Source organism: Pyrus communis, chromosome 12 (assembly GCF_041283825.1).
Source record: "Pyrus communis isolate YQ-2024b chromosome 12, ASM4128382v1, whole genome shotgun sequence".
Taxonomy (NCBI): Eukaryota; Viridiplantae; Streptophyta; class Magnoliopsida; order Rosales; family Rosaceae; genus Pyrus; species Pyrus communis.
The window spans coordinates 4,999,512-5,020,461 of NC_142576.1; the positions used below are offsets into that span (position 1 = coordinate 4,999,512).

The 20,950-nt window shown below is 34.3% G+C and overlaps 1 protein-coding gene and 2 long non-coding RNA genes across 7 annotated transcripts; 2 read left to right on the forward strand and 1 right to left on the reverse strand.

The window, feature by feature from the left end:
• Positions 1-1,062: 1,062 nt before the first annotated feature.
• Positions 1,063-12,519, reverse strand: LOC148692215 (uncharacterized). Of its 4 annotated transcripts, none has more exons than XR_015954241.1 (6): positions 12,399-12,519; positions 12,150-12,210; positions 11,973-12,016; positions 11,613-11,849; positions 11,423-11,512; positions 1,063-1,495 (listed from the first exon to the last, which is right to left on the reverse strand). It is a non-coding gene; the product is annotated as an uncharacterized LOC148692215 (long non-coding RNA). The 4 variants fall into 4 exon arrangements; XR_015954243.1 differs by having other exon boundaries at positions 11,613-11,694; positions 11,790-11,849; positions 11,973-12,210; XR_015954242.1 differs by lacking the exon at positions 11,973-12,016.
• On the forward strand, positions 2,747-7,873 carry LOC148692216 (uncharacterized). Its single transcript, XR_015954244.1, has 3 exons — positions 2,747-3,423; positions 3,616-4,432; positions 4,626-7,873. It is a non-coding gene; the product is annotated as an uncharacterized LOC148692216 (long non-coding RNA).
• Positions 12,520-15,512: 2,993 nt separating the features above from the next.
• On the forward strand, positions 15,513-19,976 carry LOC137724728 (uncharacterized). Of its 2 annotated transcripts, none has more exons than XM_068463442.2 (10): positions 15,513-16,057; positions 16,221-16,494; positions 16,589-16,688; positions 16,779-16,903; positions 16,988-17,069; positions 17,698-17,830; positions 18,007-18,164; positions 18,282-18,761; positions 18,862-18,987; positions 19,596-19,976. In XM_068463442.2, exons 1-9 carry the CDS (start codon positions 15,914-15,916, stop codon positions 18,971-18,973), a joined length of 1,608 nt encoding a protein of 535 aa, XP_068319543.2. In that variant the 5' UTR covers positions 15,513-15,913; the 3' UTR covers positions 18,974-18,987; positions 19,596-19,976. The 2 variants fall into 2 exon arrangements, with proteins under 2 accessions (XP_068319543.2, XP_088536969.1); XM_088680843.1 differs by having other exon boundaries at positions 18,862-18,969.
• Positions 19,977-20,950: the final 974 nt, after the last annotated feature.

Below are 20,950 nucleotides of genomic sequence, written 5' to 3' on the forward strand. Positions count from 1 at the left end.
GCCATTACCCCTTTTTCTTCAAGTCTATTGGATATATAAATGAGGAATGCTATCATCATGGGTCTAGAAGAGTTTGGTTTGGGTTTCATAATGTGTCTCATAGTCATCTACAATGCATTCACAATTTCTTAAACACCTAAGCGTTCTGATGTAGGTCTCACAATACACCAATAACTTACGTACAGTAGCGGACCATGTTTTTCTAAATTTCTTGGAAGTTCACTTGCTCTGTCTTTGAAAATCATGTTAACAACAAAGCGAGCCATTCCAAGGCATCCACAATGGATAAGTCGCCTAAACACGTTTTATGTCGGATTTCACAATAAATTAACACCCCAGAATTATTCACATCGCAAATTACGATCATTCAAAGTTAATATCTCACCGTCACACTCGGCAAATTGATTGTAGCATAGTTTCACAACGACTAAAGTACGATTTATGCACTCTTCTCTCCACCTTCGGCACTTCAAACTAAATATTTTACCATTTACTTTTAGGGTTAGTGAAAGAAACAAAAGAGAAGCCTTAAAGTGACTACATCCTTTGCATATGGTCATCCACATCTGTTCAGCACTAATCATCAGATATGGCATCGCATCGCATCGCATCGCATTGGAAGGCAACGTCGGTAGGTGGAGAGTTGTTAGTGGATTTGGCTTTCCACCGTCACCCACATGCCACCTGCAACTGCATCATTTCGTTTGCTTCCCACTTTTCCTTTTTATCAAAGATTATTTAAGTTAGAAATCGGTTGGCACTGGCTTTTCCTTGTCCCGGACGTCATGGCGTTTTGATTAACATAAGCCACCATATACAAGTTTGTCCCCAAAAGGACAAATACAAGATATTGATTTAAACGAATTGATTGTTGCTTTATCTCTAATTACAACTCACATTTCTGGTTTAATTTCAAGGTTCTTTTCATAATTAGATGGAGATGGGGGACAAAAGCAACAAAAGATTGTAGGGTTAAGATACATAAGGTTCCAAAACCCTAGCTTCAAGATAAAAACAACAGAGAAGATTACGATATTACTTGCATGTGATCCAACATCTTAATGAATAGAATGTCATGTTTTCACTCATATGTCACGAGTTCAAAATTATCCTCCCCTTTTAACATATTGTAATAGTTTCGAATCCTCTTAATCTCCTTTTGTTTTCAATAAAATTTCTTCGTACCGTCGAATTTTTTGTAAACTTCTTAAAATACGTATTTGGCCTAGCAAATTTCGTCACTTTGCCATAATAATAAAACATAAAACCCTAAAATTAACGACACGAGATACGTAAATCACCATTTCCTTACAATGAAGAATGACACGAAATGTGGCCGAAATTGGACATCGAAGATCCCCAACTTTAGAATTCTTCAAACATGTTATTCTTAGACGTACGCATGTCGAGTTGTTCCACATCATGCATACTACTTACATAATTTTGATGTAATGGTGCACCAAATTGTCGAGCTCTTGTCTTCAGCAACCAAAAGCTGAAAAGATTACCCCCAAAACCAAACTCAGTGAAATCCTATTATTATTTTTTTTTCTTTTTGTGGCAAACAAGTTAATAACTAATTTCAGAGTTCATTTTGAATTGATTTTAAAAGGACTCGAAATGTTTTTGGCGAAAATATTTTTAGAACCAATTATTTGTAAAAAATGTAAGTAAATCTTAGAAAAATACTTCAAGCATCTTTTAAAACCAATTTTTTTTTTCTTTTAAAAGCACTTGTAATCATTTTAAAACCATTTCCGAACAAGTCATAAGATATCTTCACTTGTGCGTCCAAACCAAATGTGTGTTGGCTAAAATAATAAGCACAATTGCTCTCGGGTCAAAAAAGAATACGCGCTCTGTGACCTTCGTTCTACTTTCTACGAATGTTTCCATCTTTTATGCCGTTGAATAATTAGTATTAGCTACATACTTTGAGCTAACTATTTTAATTAGTTATTAATTAATATGTGATTAGATTAATATGGCTGTAATGGTTGGTGACAACCACCTTAATGATATGATGATTGAAAGAAGGGCACACACCTGGCAGACTGGTGCCTAATTATACAGCTAGCTAGATGGAATACGTTCTCTTTTTAAAGAACCTTTAAATTGAAGTATAAAATTAGGGTGTAGTTATCCACATACTTATTTTTACTTCGCACGTACTTTTGCTAATTTCGGACCATCAGATCAAATGAATCAAAGAAGATCGATGAACAAAAGTTAACAAAGATGTGTGGGAGTCAAAAACCGATGTTTGAATAGAACTACCCTAAAATTATGAACTCCCATGTTTGCCACTTGGCCCTCAATAACTATTAGTTTTAGCAAAAAAAAAAAAAAAAACACTTCAAAAATCAAACTATAAAATAAGGGTAGTGATATCTACACACTCATTTTTACTTCTCACACACCCCTCTTAATTTTCGATAATCAAGATCGAATGAAGGATATGTGGAAGGTAAAAATGAGTGTGAATAGCATTATCCTAATAAAAAACAAAGCACTTATGAATTGGTATTTGTCAGGTTTCGCGCATTGGAAAGCAATCAGCAATTAAAGTAGTTTACTTGCTTACTTAAAGCATAAGAAAACAGAATACGGAGGGATTATTCCACCATTGGAGAATAGGTCTCTTATTTTGGAAGGAACAATATTCTAAAGAACTTTAAGATAGTTCTAAGAAGCTTTCTCACCAAACAATAGTTGAATCGATTCGTATGCAATAACAATTTAGGGATTTTTTTTTTCTTTCTTCAAAGCGGTATTTTAAGTGTTTTCACCTATAAAATTAAGTATTTGGTAAACTTCTTCGTGACACTCCAACACATGGGTGTTTCGGGGCGATATGTCTTGCTATTGTGGTGATCGTTTCCAATGGGCTATCGAGTTTACGTGGTTGGAGTTGGATAAGCAATAAGTAGAAAGTAACACATGGCATATGTCGCTCTTGAGCTACGTATAACCAATTTGTTAGGCTGCCCCCAACACATCAGCACCTTGAAGCCATCGAAAATGCACGACATGACAGTGCCAAGTTTCGTTACTTGCAAAGGCCAGTTTTTTTGGACAATGCAATGACCTAACCAAACCAGACAAACCAATGCAAAGGCCAGTTTCGTTACTTGCAAAGGGATTAGGATTCTCTCCCCTCCTCTTTTCATTTCCTTCCATCCCCTCCTCTCACATTCTTTTATTTTGTCTTTCTCTTGCTATAAAAAATTAATATAAGATGTTGAAGTGGCTTAATCGTAACCATTTAGATAGGAGGGGAGGGAAGGGGAAGGAAATAAAGACTCTGATTTACAAGCATCAAAATAGAACCAGTATGTGGAACTGGAGAGAAACTGTCATAGGTTAGTGATAGTTGGTTATCGGTCTAATCAATATTTTTTATCAACAACTTATATGACACGAGTATTAGTGGTTTCATTTGTAGTATGTTACCTCGTGGGTAACATATGCCGTGTAGAGAGAAACTGACACATGCATTGTATCATTGGCACATAATATCACAATACAAGTGTGCTCGTGTCATGAAAATCATTCTCATTAAGTAGCATCATTTATGGTATGTTACCCACCTATTACGTGTGGGGTGCCTCCTAGTATTAGTGGTTTCATTTGTAGTATGTTACCTCGTGGGTAACATATGCCGTGTAGAGAGAAACTGACACATGCATTGTATCATTGGCACATAATATCACAATACTAGTGTGCTCTTGTCATGAAAATCATTCTCATTAAGTAGCATCATTTATGGTATGTTACCCACCTATTACGTGTGGGGTGCCTCCTAACATGTGGGCTTAGGGCCTGCTTAATTTGATCTCAGTAGAAGATGATGAGGTCACAAACTTGACATATCATCCATCGTAAAACAAGTAATTTCACTACTCTCAATTCTCTACTCGATTATAAGTCTACAACACTTGGTATTTGGTCATGACTGCAAGCAATAATCGATCTCCTAGCATGGAAAAAGAAATTTCTATTCTTGATTAGTTAAGATTGCAGACAACTTACCATTTACCGTTTCTCCTATTGGTGAGCGTTTAAAGTGTCTAACCCTACATAAGGAGCTGATTCACCTATTTATAGGCTATGAGGAGCCGATCTAAGCTATCTGACATTTCTCTAAGTCATCAGTACAAGTGGGGGTCAGTGGCAAGACCTATTTACTTAAACATGCCCTCTGTCTATAGTAGGGCCGCCGGCTCCCTGCACAATATGGGCAGACATATCAACCACACCAATTAGTCTAGCTTAATAACCCACATGGTTGAGTGAGTTGCTCAGACTAGACAGGGCAGTTTAATATATGCGTGGGAGCAGTTGGTATAGCTAAGTTGCCGAAGTCGACTTACTCCGCCCGAAATAATTTCATTCAGCGAAGCATTGCCTCCTCTCGAGGCAAACCGATGGAGTGGGCTTGAACATTCATTGTTCCAGGAAGGTGAAAATCATGGTCTCATTACCGACGAGTGGGATACTCATGGTTGTGCATGACCCAGGTTGCTAATTGAACTCGAGCCATACTGTGCTTCTGCTTTTCTTTTGTCACCCGAAATAATTTCATTCAGCGAAGCATTGCCTCCTCTCGAGGCAAACCGATGGAGTGGGCTTGAACATTCATTGTTCCAGGAAGGTGAAAATCAAGGTCTCATTACCGACGAGTGGGATACTCATGGTTGTGCATGACCCAGGTTGCTAATTGAACTCGAGCCATACTGTGCTTCTGCTTTTCTTTTGTCACCCGAAATAGTTTCATTCAGCGAAGCATTGCCTCTACTTGGGGCCAACCTATGGAGTGAGCTTGAACGTTCATTGTTCCAGGAAGGTGAAAATCATGGTCTCATAGTCGACGAGTGGGATACTCATGGATGTGCATGACCCAGGTTGGTAATTGAACTTGAGCCAGATTATGCTTCTGCTTTTCTTCGTTTGATGTGTTGCCTACTCCAATGCGAGGTGAAGGAAACTCTTTGCGGGCCAAGCCGCGAATGGACACTTCAGTTGAAATTGGGTTTAGAATGTTTGTCGAAGTGTAGGCTCTACCATGAAAGCATATTTGTTCATGGACCTAGTCAGGAGTGGACACTGCTCTGCTCGCTAAGGCGAGAGAAACATTACCCTGAGGCCCAAGTGGGAGTGAAAATTGCCCGAACACTCAGTTCGTGACTGTTTGCCGAGATGTTGTTGGAAAGAAACATCGTCGCTTGCCCTCGTGTCTAGATGTGTTAAAAAAGCTAATTAACCAAGGTTATCTGTTGCGCGAAGGCACTCATCAAATTTGCAACATACTGGGATACGTGTTAATCGTTATTCAGGGTGGAAAAGCTTGGATAGTAGGCGTCTCCATGAATAGTGGAAGTGTAGTGGACTTTGGGTTCAAAATTTGAGCCGAGACGAGTCAAATCTACGGAAAAGGGAGAAAACTGGGGCAAAAATACCCTTGGTTTAATCGCTAGTCCAACGGTTTGTCCGACCAGACCAACCTAGGTTGGGTACGATCAGAGAACCAAAAACCAATTTAACTGAAACGATCTGGAATCGATTGGGCCGTAAGAGTTGGCTAGACTGCTGGTATAGGCTGGGTTTAGTTGTGGGTCGGTTCGTTGGTCCTTGAGGCTCCACGGGCTAAGCTCTTGGGCCATAGGTTTCGGTATGTTACAGTGCAGCACAAAGCCTGGGTCTGGCTTTGAGCCACGACGTGAACTGCTTCTATAACGATTTAAGCTTACTACTGGTATGTTGCGTGGCAGTGGAGCTGTCTCACGGGCTACAAGAGTGGTAGCTAGGTTGCCACTGCTGCATATGCGGCAATTTAAGCTTTGCCTGGAGTTGTCTCATAAGCCACTACTGCAATAGTCACCGCTATCGTAGCCGCAATGGTGCTTTGCAGTCGCAAAGTTGCTCTGATTGCAGTTAAAGCGACATAAATTTCATGCAAGCATAGTCAAAGCAAACAAATTGTTATGTGGTCTTATCCCACCATGCAAATTCTTTATCTCTAAGATGGTCTAGGGCTTATGTGGTACCTAAGGTTTATTCGCATAAGGCTGTGGAGATTACAAGTGAGGTTACAGGTCATGAGTTCAAGGTTAATGGTCAAAGCTAGAACTGTACTTGGATTCACCCTATGATATTGCATGTGAGTCAATGACTCTGGATGATCCAGTGACTTAACCATCAAACTTCTGCTGTGTCTAGCCATAGACGTTAATAAAGCGTTTATTGGGAGACAACTCAATTTTCTAACTTTTTCCTTACTTTTCTTTAAGTTTTTTATTTTATTTTATTTTCAATAGTTTCAAAAACAAAAATTAAAATTAAAAAACCTTGAAAAATATTTTATTTTTTATTTTATTTTTATTACTTTGTTTCTTTCCTAATTATTTCTAGTTTAGATTTTGTGTCTTACATTCTGTTTTTAATTTTCAGAAATACTTGGTTCAAAAATTCTTAAGTGCTTGTGAACTTACTATGATGTGTAAAACTGGGTTAGTAAAACATGTTGTTGATTAGAAAATTTGGGCTTTTGCAAGTAGCAGACAAAACATACAATATGGTCCTATTTTTAACTACAGTACACATAAGGAAAAGTAAAATCGAATTTTGCATCCAGCAGCAAGTCTACATTATCAACAACCACATCACTTTTACATTATTATCAATTGGCAGATAACTTAAAGTAGTTAAAGCGACATAAATTTCATGCAAATGTAGTCAAAGCAAACAAATTGTTATGGGGTCTTATCCTAGCATGCAAATTCTATGTCTCTAAGATGGGCTGGGCATTATGTAGTTTCTAAGGTTTAGTCGCATGGGGTTGTGGACATTAAAAATGAGGTTATGGGTCATGAGTTCAAGTTTAATGGTCATAGGCTTGAATTGTACTTGGAGTCATCCTATGATATTGCACCCGAATCATTGATTCTGAAGGATTCAGTGACTTAACTATCGGACTTCTGTTGTGTCTAGCTATTGGGAGGCAACTCTATTTTTTAACTCTTTCTTTACTCTCTTTAAGTTGTTTATTTTAAGTTTCTAGATAGTTTTAATTTCTTAATCTTTATTTTATTTTAGTTTATTTTCAACAGTTTCAAAAACAAAAAATAGAAAACCTTGAAAAGTCCCAAAATATTTTTGTTTTTACTTTCTTTCCTAATTAGTTCTAGTTTAATTTGGTGTCTTACATTCTGTTTTTAACATTTGGTTCAAAAATTCATGAGTGCTTGTGAACATACTGTTGTGTAAAATTGAGTTGGTAAAACATGTTATGGATTAAAATATTTGGGCTTTTGCAAGTAGCAGACAAAACATACAAGATGGTTCTATTTTTAGCTACAGTGCACATACAAAAAACTAAACCTAGATCATGCATCCAGCATGAAGTCTACCATCAACCACATCAGCTCTACACTACCAATTTTGCAGATAATTTAAAGGAGTTAACACGACAGAAATTTCATGCAAGCATATTCAAAGCAAACAAATTGTTATAGGGTCATATCCTGGCATGCAAATTCTATGTGTCTCAGGTGGGTTAGGTCTTATGTAACCACTAAGGTTTATTCTCATGGGGCTGTGGAGATTTAAAATGAGGTTACAAGTCATGAGTTCAAGATTAATGGTCACAGGCTGGAACTGCACTTGGAGTCACCCTATGATAGCACATGAGTCATTGACTCTGAAGGATCCAGTGACTTAACCATCGAACTTCTGCTACGTCTAGCTATAGACGTCAAATAAAGCGCTCATTGCGAGACAACCTAATTTTCTAACCCTTTCCTTACTTTCTTTAAGTTGTTTATTTTAAGTTTCTAAATGCTTTTAATTTTCCTAATCTTTATTTTATTTTAAATTTATTTTCAATAGTTTCAAAAACAAAAACAAAAAATATAAAACCTTGAAAAATTCAAAAATATTTTGTTTTTACTTTGTTTCTTTCTTAATTAGTTCTAGTTTAATTTTGTGTCTTACAGTCTATTTTTAATTTTCAAAAACACTTGGTTCAAAAATTCATGAGTGCTTGCAAACATATCGTGCTGTGTAAAACTGGATTAGTAAAACAAGCTATGAATTAAAAAAATTTGGGCTTTCGCAAGTAGCAGACGAATACTACAAGATGTTCTTATTTTCACACATAAAAAAAAAAGTAAAACTAGATCCTGCATCTAGCAGCAAGTCTACATTATCATCAACCACATCAATTGTACATTATCAATTGGCAAAGAATTTACAGAAGTTAAAGCGACAGAAATTTCATGCAAGCATAGTCAAAGCAAACAAATTGTTATGGGGTCCTATCCTAGCATACAAATTCTATATCTCTAAGGTGGGGTGGGCCTTATGTGGTATTAAGGTTTATTCGCATGGGGCTGTGGACATTAAAAATGAGGTTACAAGTCATGAGTTCAAGGTTAATGGTCACAGGCTTGAAATGTACTTTGAATCGATATTGTACGCGAGTCATTGACTTTGAAGGATCCAATAATTTAATCACTGGACATTACTTACCCTTTCCTTACTTTTTTTTAATTTATTTTAAGTTTCTGGATACTTTTAATAGAAAACTAGATTTTAATCCTTAAATAAGATGAAGTTTAGAAAAATTGATTTTAGTCCCTAGACTCTATTTAATGTCAGCATATGTATTCAATGTCTCTTTTTTTATTTATAATTTTATGAAGTTTAAATTTTATGAAAATATTATAAATTTTAATTCTCATTATGGTAAGCATCTTATATAAGAAAATATTTTTGTAGAGATTTTTTTGGTATTTGCATATTTTCTTATATACCACTAATTTATTACAATATATTTACGTACGAACATTTTAGTATTTTATGTTTATGTACGGACATTTCGATACACTAATTTAGTATAATATATTTAGGTAGCGACATTTCGGTAGACTAGTTTAGTATCATATAGTTAGGTACAGAATTTTCGGTACACTTATGTTTTTACATATTTTCTTACGTGTCACTAATTCATTCAATATATTTAGGTACGGGCATTTCGGTACACTAATTTGGTAAAATATATTATGATACAGACGTTTAGGTACATTAATTAGAGAAAGTTAAATAAAATAATGAATTAAAACGTGTATAATAATAATAAATTTAAAATTTAATGTAATAACATTAAATAATTTATCTATTAAATATAAAAATAAAAATATAATATGAATTTGAATTATTCAATCTAACACTACGTTTTTATTAAATTTTATTTTTCTTAAAAGATTAAAGTTCAAAAACCCCTACTTTTAATTTACTAAGCTTTATTTTAGGGAATTGTTATTGACACTCCAAAATTCTCATTCTACACCCAAACTTTCTATATTTAGAAAGAAAAATAAACTTGTGAGAAGTGTAGAATAAAATTTTTGGAGTTCCAATATAGCACTTCTCTTATTTTATTTTAGTTTATTTTCAACAATTTCAAAAACAAAAAATAGAAAACGTTGAAAAATCCCAAAACATTTTGGTTTTACTTTGTTTCTTTCCTAATTAGTTCTCATTTAATTTTGTGTCTTACTTTCCTAATTAGTTCTCATTTAATTTTGTGTCTTACATTCTGTTTTACATTCTGTTTTCTTTCTGTGTTGTGTAAATTTGGGTTCGGAAAACAGGTTATGGATTAAAAACCTTGGGCTTTTGCAAGTAGCACACAAAACATACAAGATGGTTCTACTTTCAGCTACAGTGCACATACAGAAAAGTAAAACTGGGTCCTACATCCAGCAGCAAGTCCACCATCAACTACATCAGTTCTACATTACCAATTGGCAGAGAATTTAAAGCAGTTAAGGCGACAGAAATTTCATGCAAGCATAGTCAAAGCAAACAAATTGTTATTCCTATCCTAGCACGCAAATTCTATGTCTCTAAATTGGAGTCACCCAATGAAATTGCACGCTAGTCATTGACTCTAAAAGAATCAATGACTGTTAACCGGACTTCTGCTGCGCCAAGCCTATGGTCATAGGCTTGAATTGTACTTGGAGTCATCCTATAATATTGCACACGAATCATTGACTCTGAAGAATCCAGTGACTTAACCATCGGACTTCTGCTGTATCTAGCTATTGGGAGGCAGCCAAATATTTTAACTCTTTCTTTACTTTCTTTAAGTTGTTTATTTTAAGTTTTTAGATAGTTTTAATTTCTTAATCTTTATTTTATTTTAGTTTATTTTCAACAATTTCAAAAACAAAAAATAGAAAACCTTGAAAAGTCCCAAAATATTTTTGTTTTTACATTCTTTCCTAATTAGTTCTAGTTTAATTTGGTGTCTTACATTCTGTTTTTAATTTTCAAAAACATTTGGTTCAAAAATTCATGAGTGCTTGTGAACATACTGTGTTGTGTAAAATTGAGTTGGTAAAACATGTTATGAATTAAAATACTTGGGCTTTTGCAAGTAGCAGGCAAAACATACAAGATGGTTCTATTTTTAGCTATAGTGCTCATACAGAAAACTAAACCTAGATCAGCTCTACACTACCAATTTTATAATTTAAAGGAGTTAACATGAAGAAATTTCATGCAAGCATATTCAAAGCAAACAAATTTTTATAGGGTCATATCCTGGCATGCAAATTCTCTGTGTCTCAGGTGGGTTAGGCCTTATGTAACCACTAACCTTTATTCGCATAGGACTGTGGAGATTAAAAATGAGGTTACAAGTCATGAGTTCAAGATTAATGGTCACAGGCTGGAACTGCACTTGGAGTCACCATATGATATTGCACATGAGTCACTGATTCTGAAGTATCCAACGACTTAACCATTGGACTTCTACTACGTCTAGCTATAGACGTTCAATAACTCTTTCCTTACTTTCTTTAAGTTGTTTATTTTAAGTTTCTAAATGCTTTTAGTTTCCTAATCTTTATTTAATTTTAATTTATTTAACAAAAACAAAAAATATAAAACCTTGAAAAATTCAAAAATATTTTGTTTTTACTTTGTTTCTTTCTTAATTAGTTCTAGTTTAATTTTGTGTCTTACAGTCTGTTTTTAATTTTCAAAAACACTTGGTTCAAAAATTCATGAGTGCTTGCGAACATATTGTGCTGTGTAAAACTGGATTAGTAAAACAAGCTATGAATTAAAAAAATTTGGGCTTTCGCAAGTAGCAGACGAATACTACTAGATGTTCCTATTTTCACACATAAAAAAAAGTGACTGTTAACCGGACGTCTGCTGCGCCAAGCTATTGGGAGTCAACTCAACTTTTTAACTCTTTCCTTACTTTCTTTAAGTTTCTAGATGCTTTTAATTTCCTAAGCTTTATTTTATTTTAGTTTACTTTCAACAGGTTCAAAAACAAAAACAAAAGATAAAAAACCTTGAATAAGAAAACTGCTACTGGTACTAGACAGTAAGACACACATACCATCCTACTTCGGTCTCTTAGCTTCCTGATCAACGTCCTGCACAGCTGCGGATTTGCAGCAAATGAACTCACAGACACTTCCTTGGTTTCCTGATTACATGTAACCAATACCAAAAATTGTAATTCGAAGTAAAATCGAAAAACCAAAATGCAGACAAAAGATCCTTGTCATCGGTCCAACAGGTACTACCTTTGGCTGCTGCTGGAGCAATTGCGCAAACCTCGTATACAAACCTCGTACTACATTTGGCTGCTGGCGCAATTGCGCAAACCTCGTATACAAACATCAAAATATAAGAATCAAATTCTTTGAATAGCCTATTATAACAAACACAGGAAGGCAATTCGAATAAGAGTAAATTCAAACCTCCTCACTGGTCTATGTGGCAGATCTGGCACATTTTTCTTACATTCCGCAGCATCATTCCTGAATAACGACGATTATAATGTCTCGAATTAGTTCATTTGTAAACGAAAGGCTAAAGAATCAAACATATTAAAACATAAACATGGAAAGAGATTCATCAGATTGTAAGCAAATGTCACAAACCTAGGACATTCTTTTCTGGTGATGTTATGGACATCCCTCAGGCGCTGCCCCCAAACAAATTCTCGGACGTTTTCCAAAATTTCAAAGAAAATAAATGCAAACGAAGAACATATATTTAAAAAAAAAATTCAGAAATTGAAAACTATTTACATCCTGGGGTTCTGCTACGTCTGTTACCTTGGAAATTTGAAGGCCTAACGAGAGCTGGGTTGTTCTCCTTTGATCCCATTTCGGTCACCTTCAATACGAAATCACCATCAAACAACAGAAATCAAAAACCCCAAATTAATATTTGAATGAAATCAGAAAAATTCATGATCTAACTTGAAGAATAATAAGAAACCGTCCGAATCGAAACCCAGAACATACGAAATTTCAAATAAATAAATAAATAAATAACCGAAAGATCGAAAGTAACCCACAAACCTTGAAGAGAAATCAAGGGACTTGACCAAAGTAAGGCAAATATCAAAGCTTTGAATCTTCAAAATCCGCTTTCTCTCTCTCTCTCTCTCTCTCAACTATGTGCGTCTGTGTTTCTTGTTGGGTTCTTTATAAAGGGTTTTAATTAAAGAAACTTTAATGAAAAATTCCTAATTTATTTTAATAAAAAATTATATTTTTACACTAAATTATTCACTTTATTTTTTATTTTATTTTCATTATTAAAATTCAAAATTTTCAAACTATTTTTACTAGTTTTCGTTTTAATTAATCAGATTCAAATTGGGAGCGTAGGGCATGTTCTCGTCTCGTTTTGAATATAACGGCTACTAATTCCTGACCGTCGGATCTTCATACCACCGAAAAGTCTCGATGATCTGTCTATAACGGCTATCTCGTTTTTGTGCCCGTGCCCAATTTATTATTTCAATATTTTTTGTAGGTCTCCGGGCTTTTTATGGTTTTTTGTTTTATTAGTTGGGCTGGGCCTTTGACCATTTTGTATCTCGTGGTTTCTAATTTTACCCACAAAAATCCAACAAAGAAAAATAATAATTTTACCAACAAAAAAAAAAAAAAAACCTTTATAACAAATTATATATATACTAAACGCCTAACTTATCAATTAATTCCCTTTGTGTCCTTTTTACTGTTCATTCGCCAGTGTTCTTCCAATTTTACCCTTCAGTTGCTCTTCAAATCTTGCTTTTTTGGTCTTTTACACAGTAAAATGACGGTTTTGGCCCTCTGCGTCCAATAGATGTCTCTTGACTCCTGCCTCAGAAACACAGGTGGCTCACGAGAGTTCTTTCTACAGTAATGATTCTATCACCTGGCATGCTTAGCATAGTGACGCGTGTTGAGCGGGACGCGTGTCACTTTACTCATCTCCTCTTTCTCTGCTTTTGCTTCCGCCTTATCGTTGAAAACCAATGCATCTGGTGTCGGTTCGAATATAATTTCAAGCCCAGAAAATGTATGGTTTTCTGGTCTCCAACCGATCTTGAGGAAATGGTATGCTATCGAATCTAATTGACGATTTTTTTGTATGATTGTTTGTTTTTGAGATTGGGATTTGGGATTTGGAATGTTCGGGTTTTGGGATTAATTTGTTTGGTTTCTGTGTTCGTGTTCACCACCATCGACGAGGGCAAAGCTTCCCAATTTGGCCTTTTTTTCCGATTTTTCTAACCCATCGTTTGGTTTCCGAGAACAAAAAAATTTCATAACAAAAACGTTTTTTTTTATTTTATGTAGAGCCGAAGGGTTCTTCAACATTAAGATTTAGATATCCCAGGTTGGTTCAAGGATTTTGCCTCTGAACTCAATTCAGGTACACATAGTCTCTCTCTACTTTGATTCTCTCATTAGTTCTTCGCTTCGGCACCGACAAAGTCTCGAACATGAAATCATTGAATTAGTTCGCATGTTATTTTCCACTACCTCAGCAACTGGTGGAAATCTAAGCCTGCCATTTGACTAATTGACTTCAAATCGTATCAAACAGACCTATATGAGACATATATGCTTTAGAAATTTTAATTTTCCTGTTTTATTTTATCTTCATTACATCAAAATTTTAATTTTCCTGTTTTCCGACTGATTTATTCAATCCTATCGGTTCTGATTTTTTTGCCTCCATAGTTTCTCCAGCACCATCTGCCTTGCTCTCATCAACACAGGTACTTTCTACACCTATTATATGTTCAAATCTGCTTCAAATTTCTGATTTGATATAATTAGACTTTAGAAAAAACTTGATGATTTTGTGGGTTAGAAATTTTTTTACTAATTTTCTGTGTTCGTGTTCACCACCATCGACGCGGGCAAAGCTTCCCAATTTGGTCTTTTTTTCCGATTTTTCTAACCCATCGTTTGGTTTCCGAGAAAAAAAAAATTTAATAACAAAAACGTTTTTTTTTATTTTTTTTATGCAGAGCCGAAGGGTTCTTCAACATTAAGATTTAGATATCCCAGGTTGGTTCAAGGATTTTGCCTCTGAACTCAATTCAAGTACACATAGTCTCTCTCTACTTTGATTCTCTCATTAGTTCTTCGCTTCGGCACCGACAAAGTCTCGAACATGAAATCATTGAATTAGTTCGCATGTTATTTTCCACTACCTCAGCAACTGATGGAAATCTAGGCCTGCCATTTGACTAATTGACTTCAAATCTTATCAAACAGACCTATATGAGACATATATGCTTTAGAAATTTTAATTTTCCTGTTTTATTTTATCTTCATTACATCAAGATTTTTTTTTGGATTTGGTGGTTAAGATGAATTGAGTAATTAATCTAAAATATCTCTTTTGATTTAATGGTTGTGATAATATGATGATGTGGTGGTTATTATGATGGAAATGGATGTTAAAAAATTATGAATTTAACATGATTGAATTCCAACTTTTCCTTTCGTATTAGGCTATATTGGTTTGAGCATGATTGAATTGATTAGCTTGCATATGAATGGTTTTAAAATTGTACTCTTATCGTTTCTCACAGGTGCCACACGCCCATATATTAGTTGCTTGGCCATTACCCAAAAAAAAAAAAAAAAACCGGGGCTTTTGCTTGCCACTCAGGTTTGTCGCGAAATTAGGTTGTTTTTTGTTCCGATTTGTGTCCTTCAGTCATGTTGTGTTTATCCGTTTTTTAATTGTTGATACAGAACTTGAAAAAAATTGTGAAAAACTGCATTAAGGTACTCCCCCAACGAAATCGTCAATCACCTCTTCACCCAAGGTCTCCCTCTATTTCTCTTTCTCCTTACTTTCTCTCTAAAATCTTCATCCTTTTCAAATTTGTTTGTCTAATTTTTTAATTTGAAGTTTTCAGTCTTCTCTATTAATGATAAATAAAAAAAAAAATTTTAAAAAAAAGTACTAGACTAAAGCATAGTTGTATTAATGGATCTCTAATTCTAATAAATCTTGCATGTTGGCCGAATTGACAATAGTCAGAGTTCAGCCTCTGTCTGTCTTTCCAACTTTCTACTGAGGCATAGTTGTATTAATGAGTCTCTAATCCTAATAAAACTTCTACCAATCTGCACAACCCAAATTGAGAGACAATGCTCTTCCCTGAGGTATGAAAAAGCTTTGAATTAATTTGAGTTGTGCAGAGGAAACGAATAATTAAGAAAACAAATTGAGTATGTTATGAATAGTATTTTTTTATTCAATAAAGGCACAAGTCCTATAGGACAGTGACTGTTTGCTTTTAGTAGTCCTTGAAGTTATAGCTTGCTGATTCGTTCCGCTATTTTGTTTATTGTGCAAGTACTGTGTTGTGTCATTCTTTCCGCTTATGTCATGCTCAATTTCATCCTCAATTTCTCTGTTTCATTCTTTCTGCGTATTAGCATTTTCGATGTCTACATTTATAAATAACGTATACCACCTCTTATTTTAAAGGTGATCAAGAAAATAAAACAAATGCCCCGGGCGACTGACATCTAATGCCATGTAAATTTACTTGCAGTTTTGTAGCGGAATGAAGATAGATCCTATCCGAAGTTTATTACCTTTTGAGTTTAATAAGAAAATCAGAGTCCGTGTATGCAGAATTTGGAGACCTAAGGTTATAGGAAAAGATAATACATTTGGCGGTCTTCAATGTATATTGGTTGACGAAATGGTAAGAATTTTGTTTTTTCAGGTTTTCAATTTTAAATTGTGGTTATGATTTCTAACTTTTGCTCTGATGTATATCATTTTATCAGATTATAATTTTTGACTTTAAATGATGTGCTGTTCATATTTATATGCCTAATTTGTTGAATTTATTTTTAATCATGTAGAAAGATGCAATTCAGGCCTCTGCAAAAGAAATTGATTATGAGTATGTTGCTCCAAAAATTAAAGCTGATCATGTTTATGAGATCACTCGCTTTTATACCAGTCGTTGCAAAACGTCCTACAAAATTGTCCCACATGACGCGCAAGTGTGCTTCAATACAAAAACAAATTTTGAAGAGTTGCCAGGTGTTCATCCAAATATTCCCTCACATCGGTTTTACTTACTTGATTATTCCCAACTGTCTTCTCGCATGGATCAAGTTGATATTCTCACAGGTAACTGTATATATAGAATAAAAAAATTCAGCATCAGTTTAGTTTCATATTGTCAATTTTGAGATCTGACTACACTTTTTGGACAAATTTTTAGATGTTCTGGGATGCATTACTGCAGTAAAGCCTTTGGAGGACAGAATGATCGGCAATGAGAGAACGGAGAAAATATGCGAGGTTAAGTTGCAAAATATCAGGTAAACAGTTTATCCAAACATCTAAATTTCTCAAAATTGCTGCACATCTTATTCAAAATACTAATTTTTTCTTAATACTCATTCACTTAGGAAAGAAGATGTTAACCTAACATTGTGGGGTGACACTGCAAAGACCTTTGATTTCGAAGCTCTGGAAAACTTGCCACCACCAGTTTTGGGTGTTTTTACAAGCCTTAAAGTTAGACAATTCAGAGGTATGAAATTTATCACTTCTATTTTCAATTGTTCATATTTATTGTATAAAATAATGATTTAATTGCTCATCGATAAACAACTAGGAAACATCGTGCTGAACAGCAGTATTTCCACAATGATTTTCATCAATCCAGACATTCCCGAGGCAACACCTTACAAAGCAATGTCAGTTCCTAAATTTCAAATACTTTAAAATATTTTTTTTCATGTTTAAATTGATTATGAGGGAAAAACTATGGATATATCTGTTTACTGATGATATGCATATAAAGATGAAACTGTTATTTCAATTAAACACATCTGGAAATACAATGTTTATATATTTATTTTAGTATACATGTTTCGATAATTAAAAAGGCTATGATCTTGCTTTTTTTGAGTGTAAGTTTGATCAAATAATTTGCTACAACTAGCTAAAATTGTAAATTACAAAGTAGCAGACCTTTTTTGTAATATTGTGAACTTATGCAAGCTATGTGCAAACTTGGAAAGGTTTGTCAAGTTTATGAAAATTGTTTAAAAAGTGGTTGTTGCTGCTGTACAGTAGATGAGGTGGAATTTGTTTCCCAGTAAGGTCAAAATATTTGATTTTATAAACACAGGCCATGTTTGTATATGCATTACATAGTCATGCAATAAATCTATAGAAGTATGAAAATTATTCTTTCAAATTTCTGATGATGTAATATTTTAAATTTTCATTTTCAATTGATAAATGCTTAATGAATACGTTAGTATCCGTTCATGGTTTGGATTCTTATACTATTTTATTTGAATACAAAAATATATCCAGCTTTGTTGGTCTGGCTCATTCTGTAAAAATGTTGTCAACATCAGCAAGGCAACTAATGGGATCAGAACATTTAGAAAACGCTGAAAAAATGTCTGTTCAAGATCTGAATATTTTGGATCCAGATTTGTACAAGGTAAACAAACTTTTCTCAATGTTTTAGAAATCAGATATGTGCACCTGTTGTGATACTAATACGCATAGTTTATTGTTAAATAAATTATATTCCTCATATGATATATGACAAATTAGTTAAGTACATATCATTCTTAGATATCCATATATTAATTACTGTCTGTAAATATATTTCAGAGCACTTCAGTCTTATGTAGAGCAGCTGTTACACGTTTTGACACGCATGCTGGATGGTGGTACAAAGCATGTCCATGCTGCTACAAACAACTCAAAAAAGATGAAAATAATGACATGCTAATTTGTGTAAAGCACGATGTTCAAACTCCCCTTCCCTGGTAAGTCAAATGTTTATAACGAATTTCATAATATTTAAGTACCCTCTCCTGGTAAACCAAATGTTTATAATTAATTTCATAAGCTTTATACTTAAATATTGTTCTTCATATGCTTAGGTTCAAAGTAAATTTAATCCTCGAAGACGCCAGCGATGAGACCAGTGCTATCATCATTGGTAAACCGGCTGAACGTTTATTTGGAACTTCATGTTATGATTTAGTTGTCGAAAAAGGATTTACTGATCAACAAGAGTTACCATATGCAATTCTCCAATGTCAAGGGCAGATTAAAATTTTTCAACTTCGATTTGGACATTTGAAAAATGATTGCAACAGAAATGATCTTTTGATCCAAGCGATTTTCGACGACAAAATACAAGCTGTTCAATCAAGTTCCAAAGCTTCTTATGAATCACTGGCTGAATTTGAGGAGGAAGATACGACAGCTCAGAATTTTTCATCTACCCCACCACTTTTTGATAAAGAGTTAAAAAATATCTCTGCCACCGTTTCACCCACTGTTGTCACACCATTGCCTACGAAAAGTTTAATTCGGAAGAGTCTTTTCAGCCCTGAGAATAGAAAAAAACACAAAAGGTAAGAGTTTTCACTGGAACTGTCTCATTTGTATCTATACTTTCAAATAACATGATATTTACTAATGTATTAATCTCTTTTCTGTTTATATTGATTTAAGGGAAACTGAAATTACCAAAGAAATAGATGAACAAAGTGCTTCGGACGCTGAAGATTTTCCCATCAAATCTCTCAAGAACAAGGTGTCTCCAAGCAAATCTGAAGTAGTGTAAGCTTCCAAAACCCAGTATGTTACATCTATTTGTTATTAATGCTTTAACTATTAGTTAGGTCCCATAAGTATGGTTTTACTTTGTGGTTAGGACTATTGAGATGAAATTTTGTTATTAGGTTCCCAACTTAGTGAAAACATAAGAAAAAGCTCAAATGCTTAAGTTTATATTTGTTTAGAGTTGCACTTGGATAGGCAGAATTTGTTAATTTTCGTTTTTGTCCATTTATTCAATAAGTAACTACTGAAGTTGGAATTCGCACAAAGGTCACAACAAATATTAACAACTAACAAATACTGAAACATTTGGCTCTTCCCAGAAAAGCAAAATAAGATTTTGTTCTGCTTTATTGTTGTTTATTTTGATAAAGCTTCTAAAACATTTGGATCGTATAGTTCTTTTTCTACAAACAGAATTATGATCCATTCAAACTTAAAAAGGAGCAAAGTAGTGAACACATTAGTTTGACCATCTACCTTAACCAATATCAGACTATCAGTCATTGTTAAGTTTAATTTATGAAGGGTGTTCGCTACAATTCTCACACTGGATTACATTTTTGTTGGTTAATTTTCCCTTTTAATCATATTGCTTATACAAGGAATGTAATTTCAATCTACAGCAAGAACAAGTGCAAAGATGACTGAGGTTCTTTGTAACTATACTGAACAAATGGAAGATTTTTTGGATGAGCCCAAGAACAGAGAAGCAACATGAAAAATAGAACCATGTGGGCAATTTTTGAAACTGTATATATTTGGGACTTGAAAGTCGTTCAGATCTGTTGTTTTTTTGTTGTACATAGAACTTTTAACATAGAGTTAGTAAAATATAGGTGCAAAATGAACGGCTAATCAATGTGGGAGACTTTTGGGAGTGTATGTAAATGTAACTTGGAAACTTATTTTACCCTGTTTGTTTAGTTGTGCAATTAATTTATAAAATGTTTTGAAATGAATGTGTTGATTTGTGTATACTAATATATGTGTAGCAACATCATGTTGAACTTTGTCTCAAAGATGCATAAAATTATTGTTCATACCTATGGTAAATTTTGGGTTAAGCTTACGAATTCATAACCCGCAGTGGAGCGCGGGCAAATTTCCTTGTTTCTTCTAAAGTTTCAAACCTAGAATATCACGTGCAATAATAATTTTTTTAATCAAGATAAATAACCTAATCATTTGAGCTACAAGCTTTGTTGTACTATTTTCATTTGTTTTTTATTTTTAGTAGCAATGAGTAAGCTGAAAATGAAAAGGGTAGTGCTACCACACACCCATTTTTGCTTTATACACATCATTTTTAATTTTCGGTTGTTGAATCGAATGAGTTGAAGAAAATCAATAACCAAATATTAACAAGACTGAACAATGGATGTGTTATTATTATTATTTTTTTTTTGGAAAATGGGTGGGCGTGTTTCTTTTGATACAAGTTATTGTGCGGGATGGATTAGTCACAAGATTTCGAATGCATAGATAACTGTTTAACATTACATATGGTTGAAGCCTTTTTCATGGAAGCTAGACATTATGGTTTATTTGCCTTGATACAAAGATATCGGGAGGGTAGGCATTTGTACTAAAGTCATATAACTAGAAGAAAAGTTAAAGTAGTTTTTATACTACTCACCTGCTAAACTAGTAAAAATTTAAGAAAACTGTTGCAGATGCTTTAAATCCAAAATGCTCAAAGTTATGAATTCTCACAACCTAAATTCGACAGACCAAAATCTGAAGTTGAACCAACCCAAGCCAATTCAATTGGATGGGTAAGTTTAGATTGCAAAATCTCAGGTGCGCAAGCCGCAGTACGTTGCTCGTGTGCGCAAACCCATGTGGCCGCATGATAAAAATTGAACGGTGTTAATTTGAACGAGTGTATCGTACTCCTATGTAGAGGATCATCCCATTCTACGATGGGTAGACCCAAAAGACTAAAAATTTTACATTAGAGAGTCGCGCCCTCATCAAT

What these genes read in the sequence shown, in the direction of transcription:
- LOC137724728 (XM_088680843.1), top strand. Translation starts at nt 15,914, where the DNA reads ATGAAGATAGATCCTATCCGAAGTTTATTACCTTTTGAGTTTAATAAG. An exon ending in GTATATTGGTTGACGAAATG is followed by an intron (nt 16,058 to 16,220) that starts GTAAGAATTTTG and finishes TTAATCATGTAG; the next exon opens with AAAGATGCAATTCAGGCCTC. An exon ending in AATAGAAAAAAACACAAAAG is followed by an intron (nt 18,762 to 18,861) that starts GTAAGAGTTTTC and finishes TATTGATTTAAG; the next exon opens with GGAAACTGAAATTACCAAAG.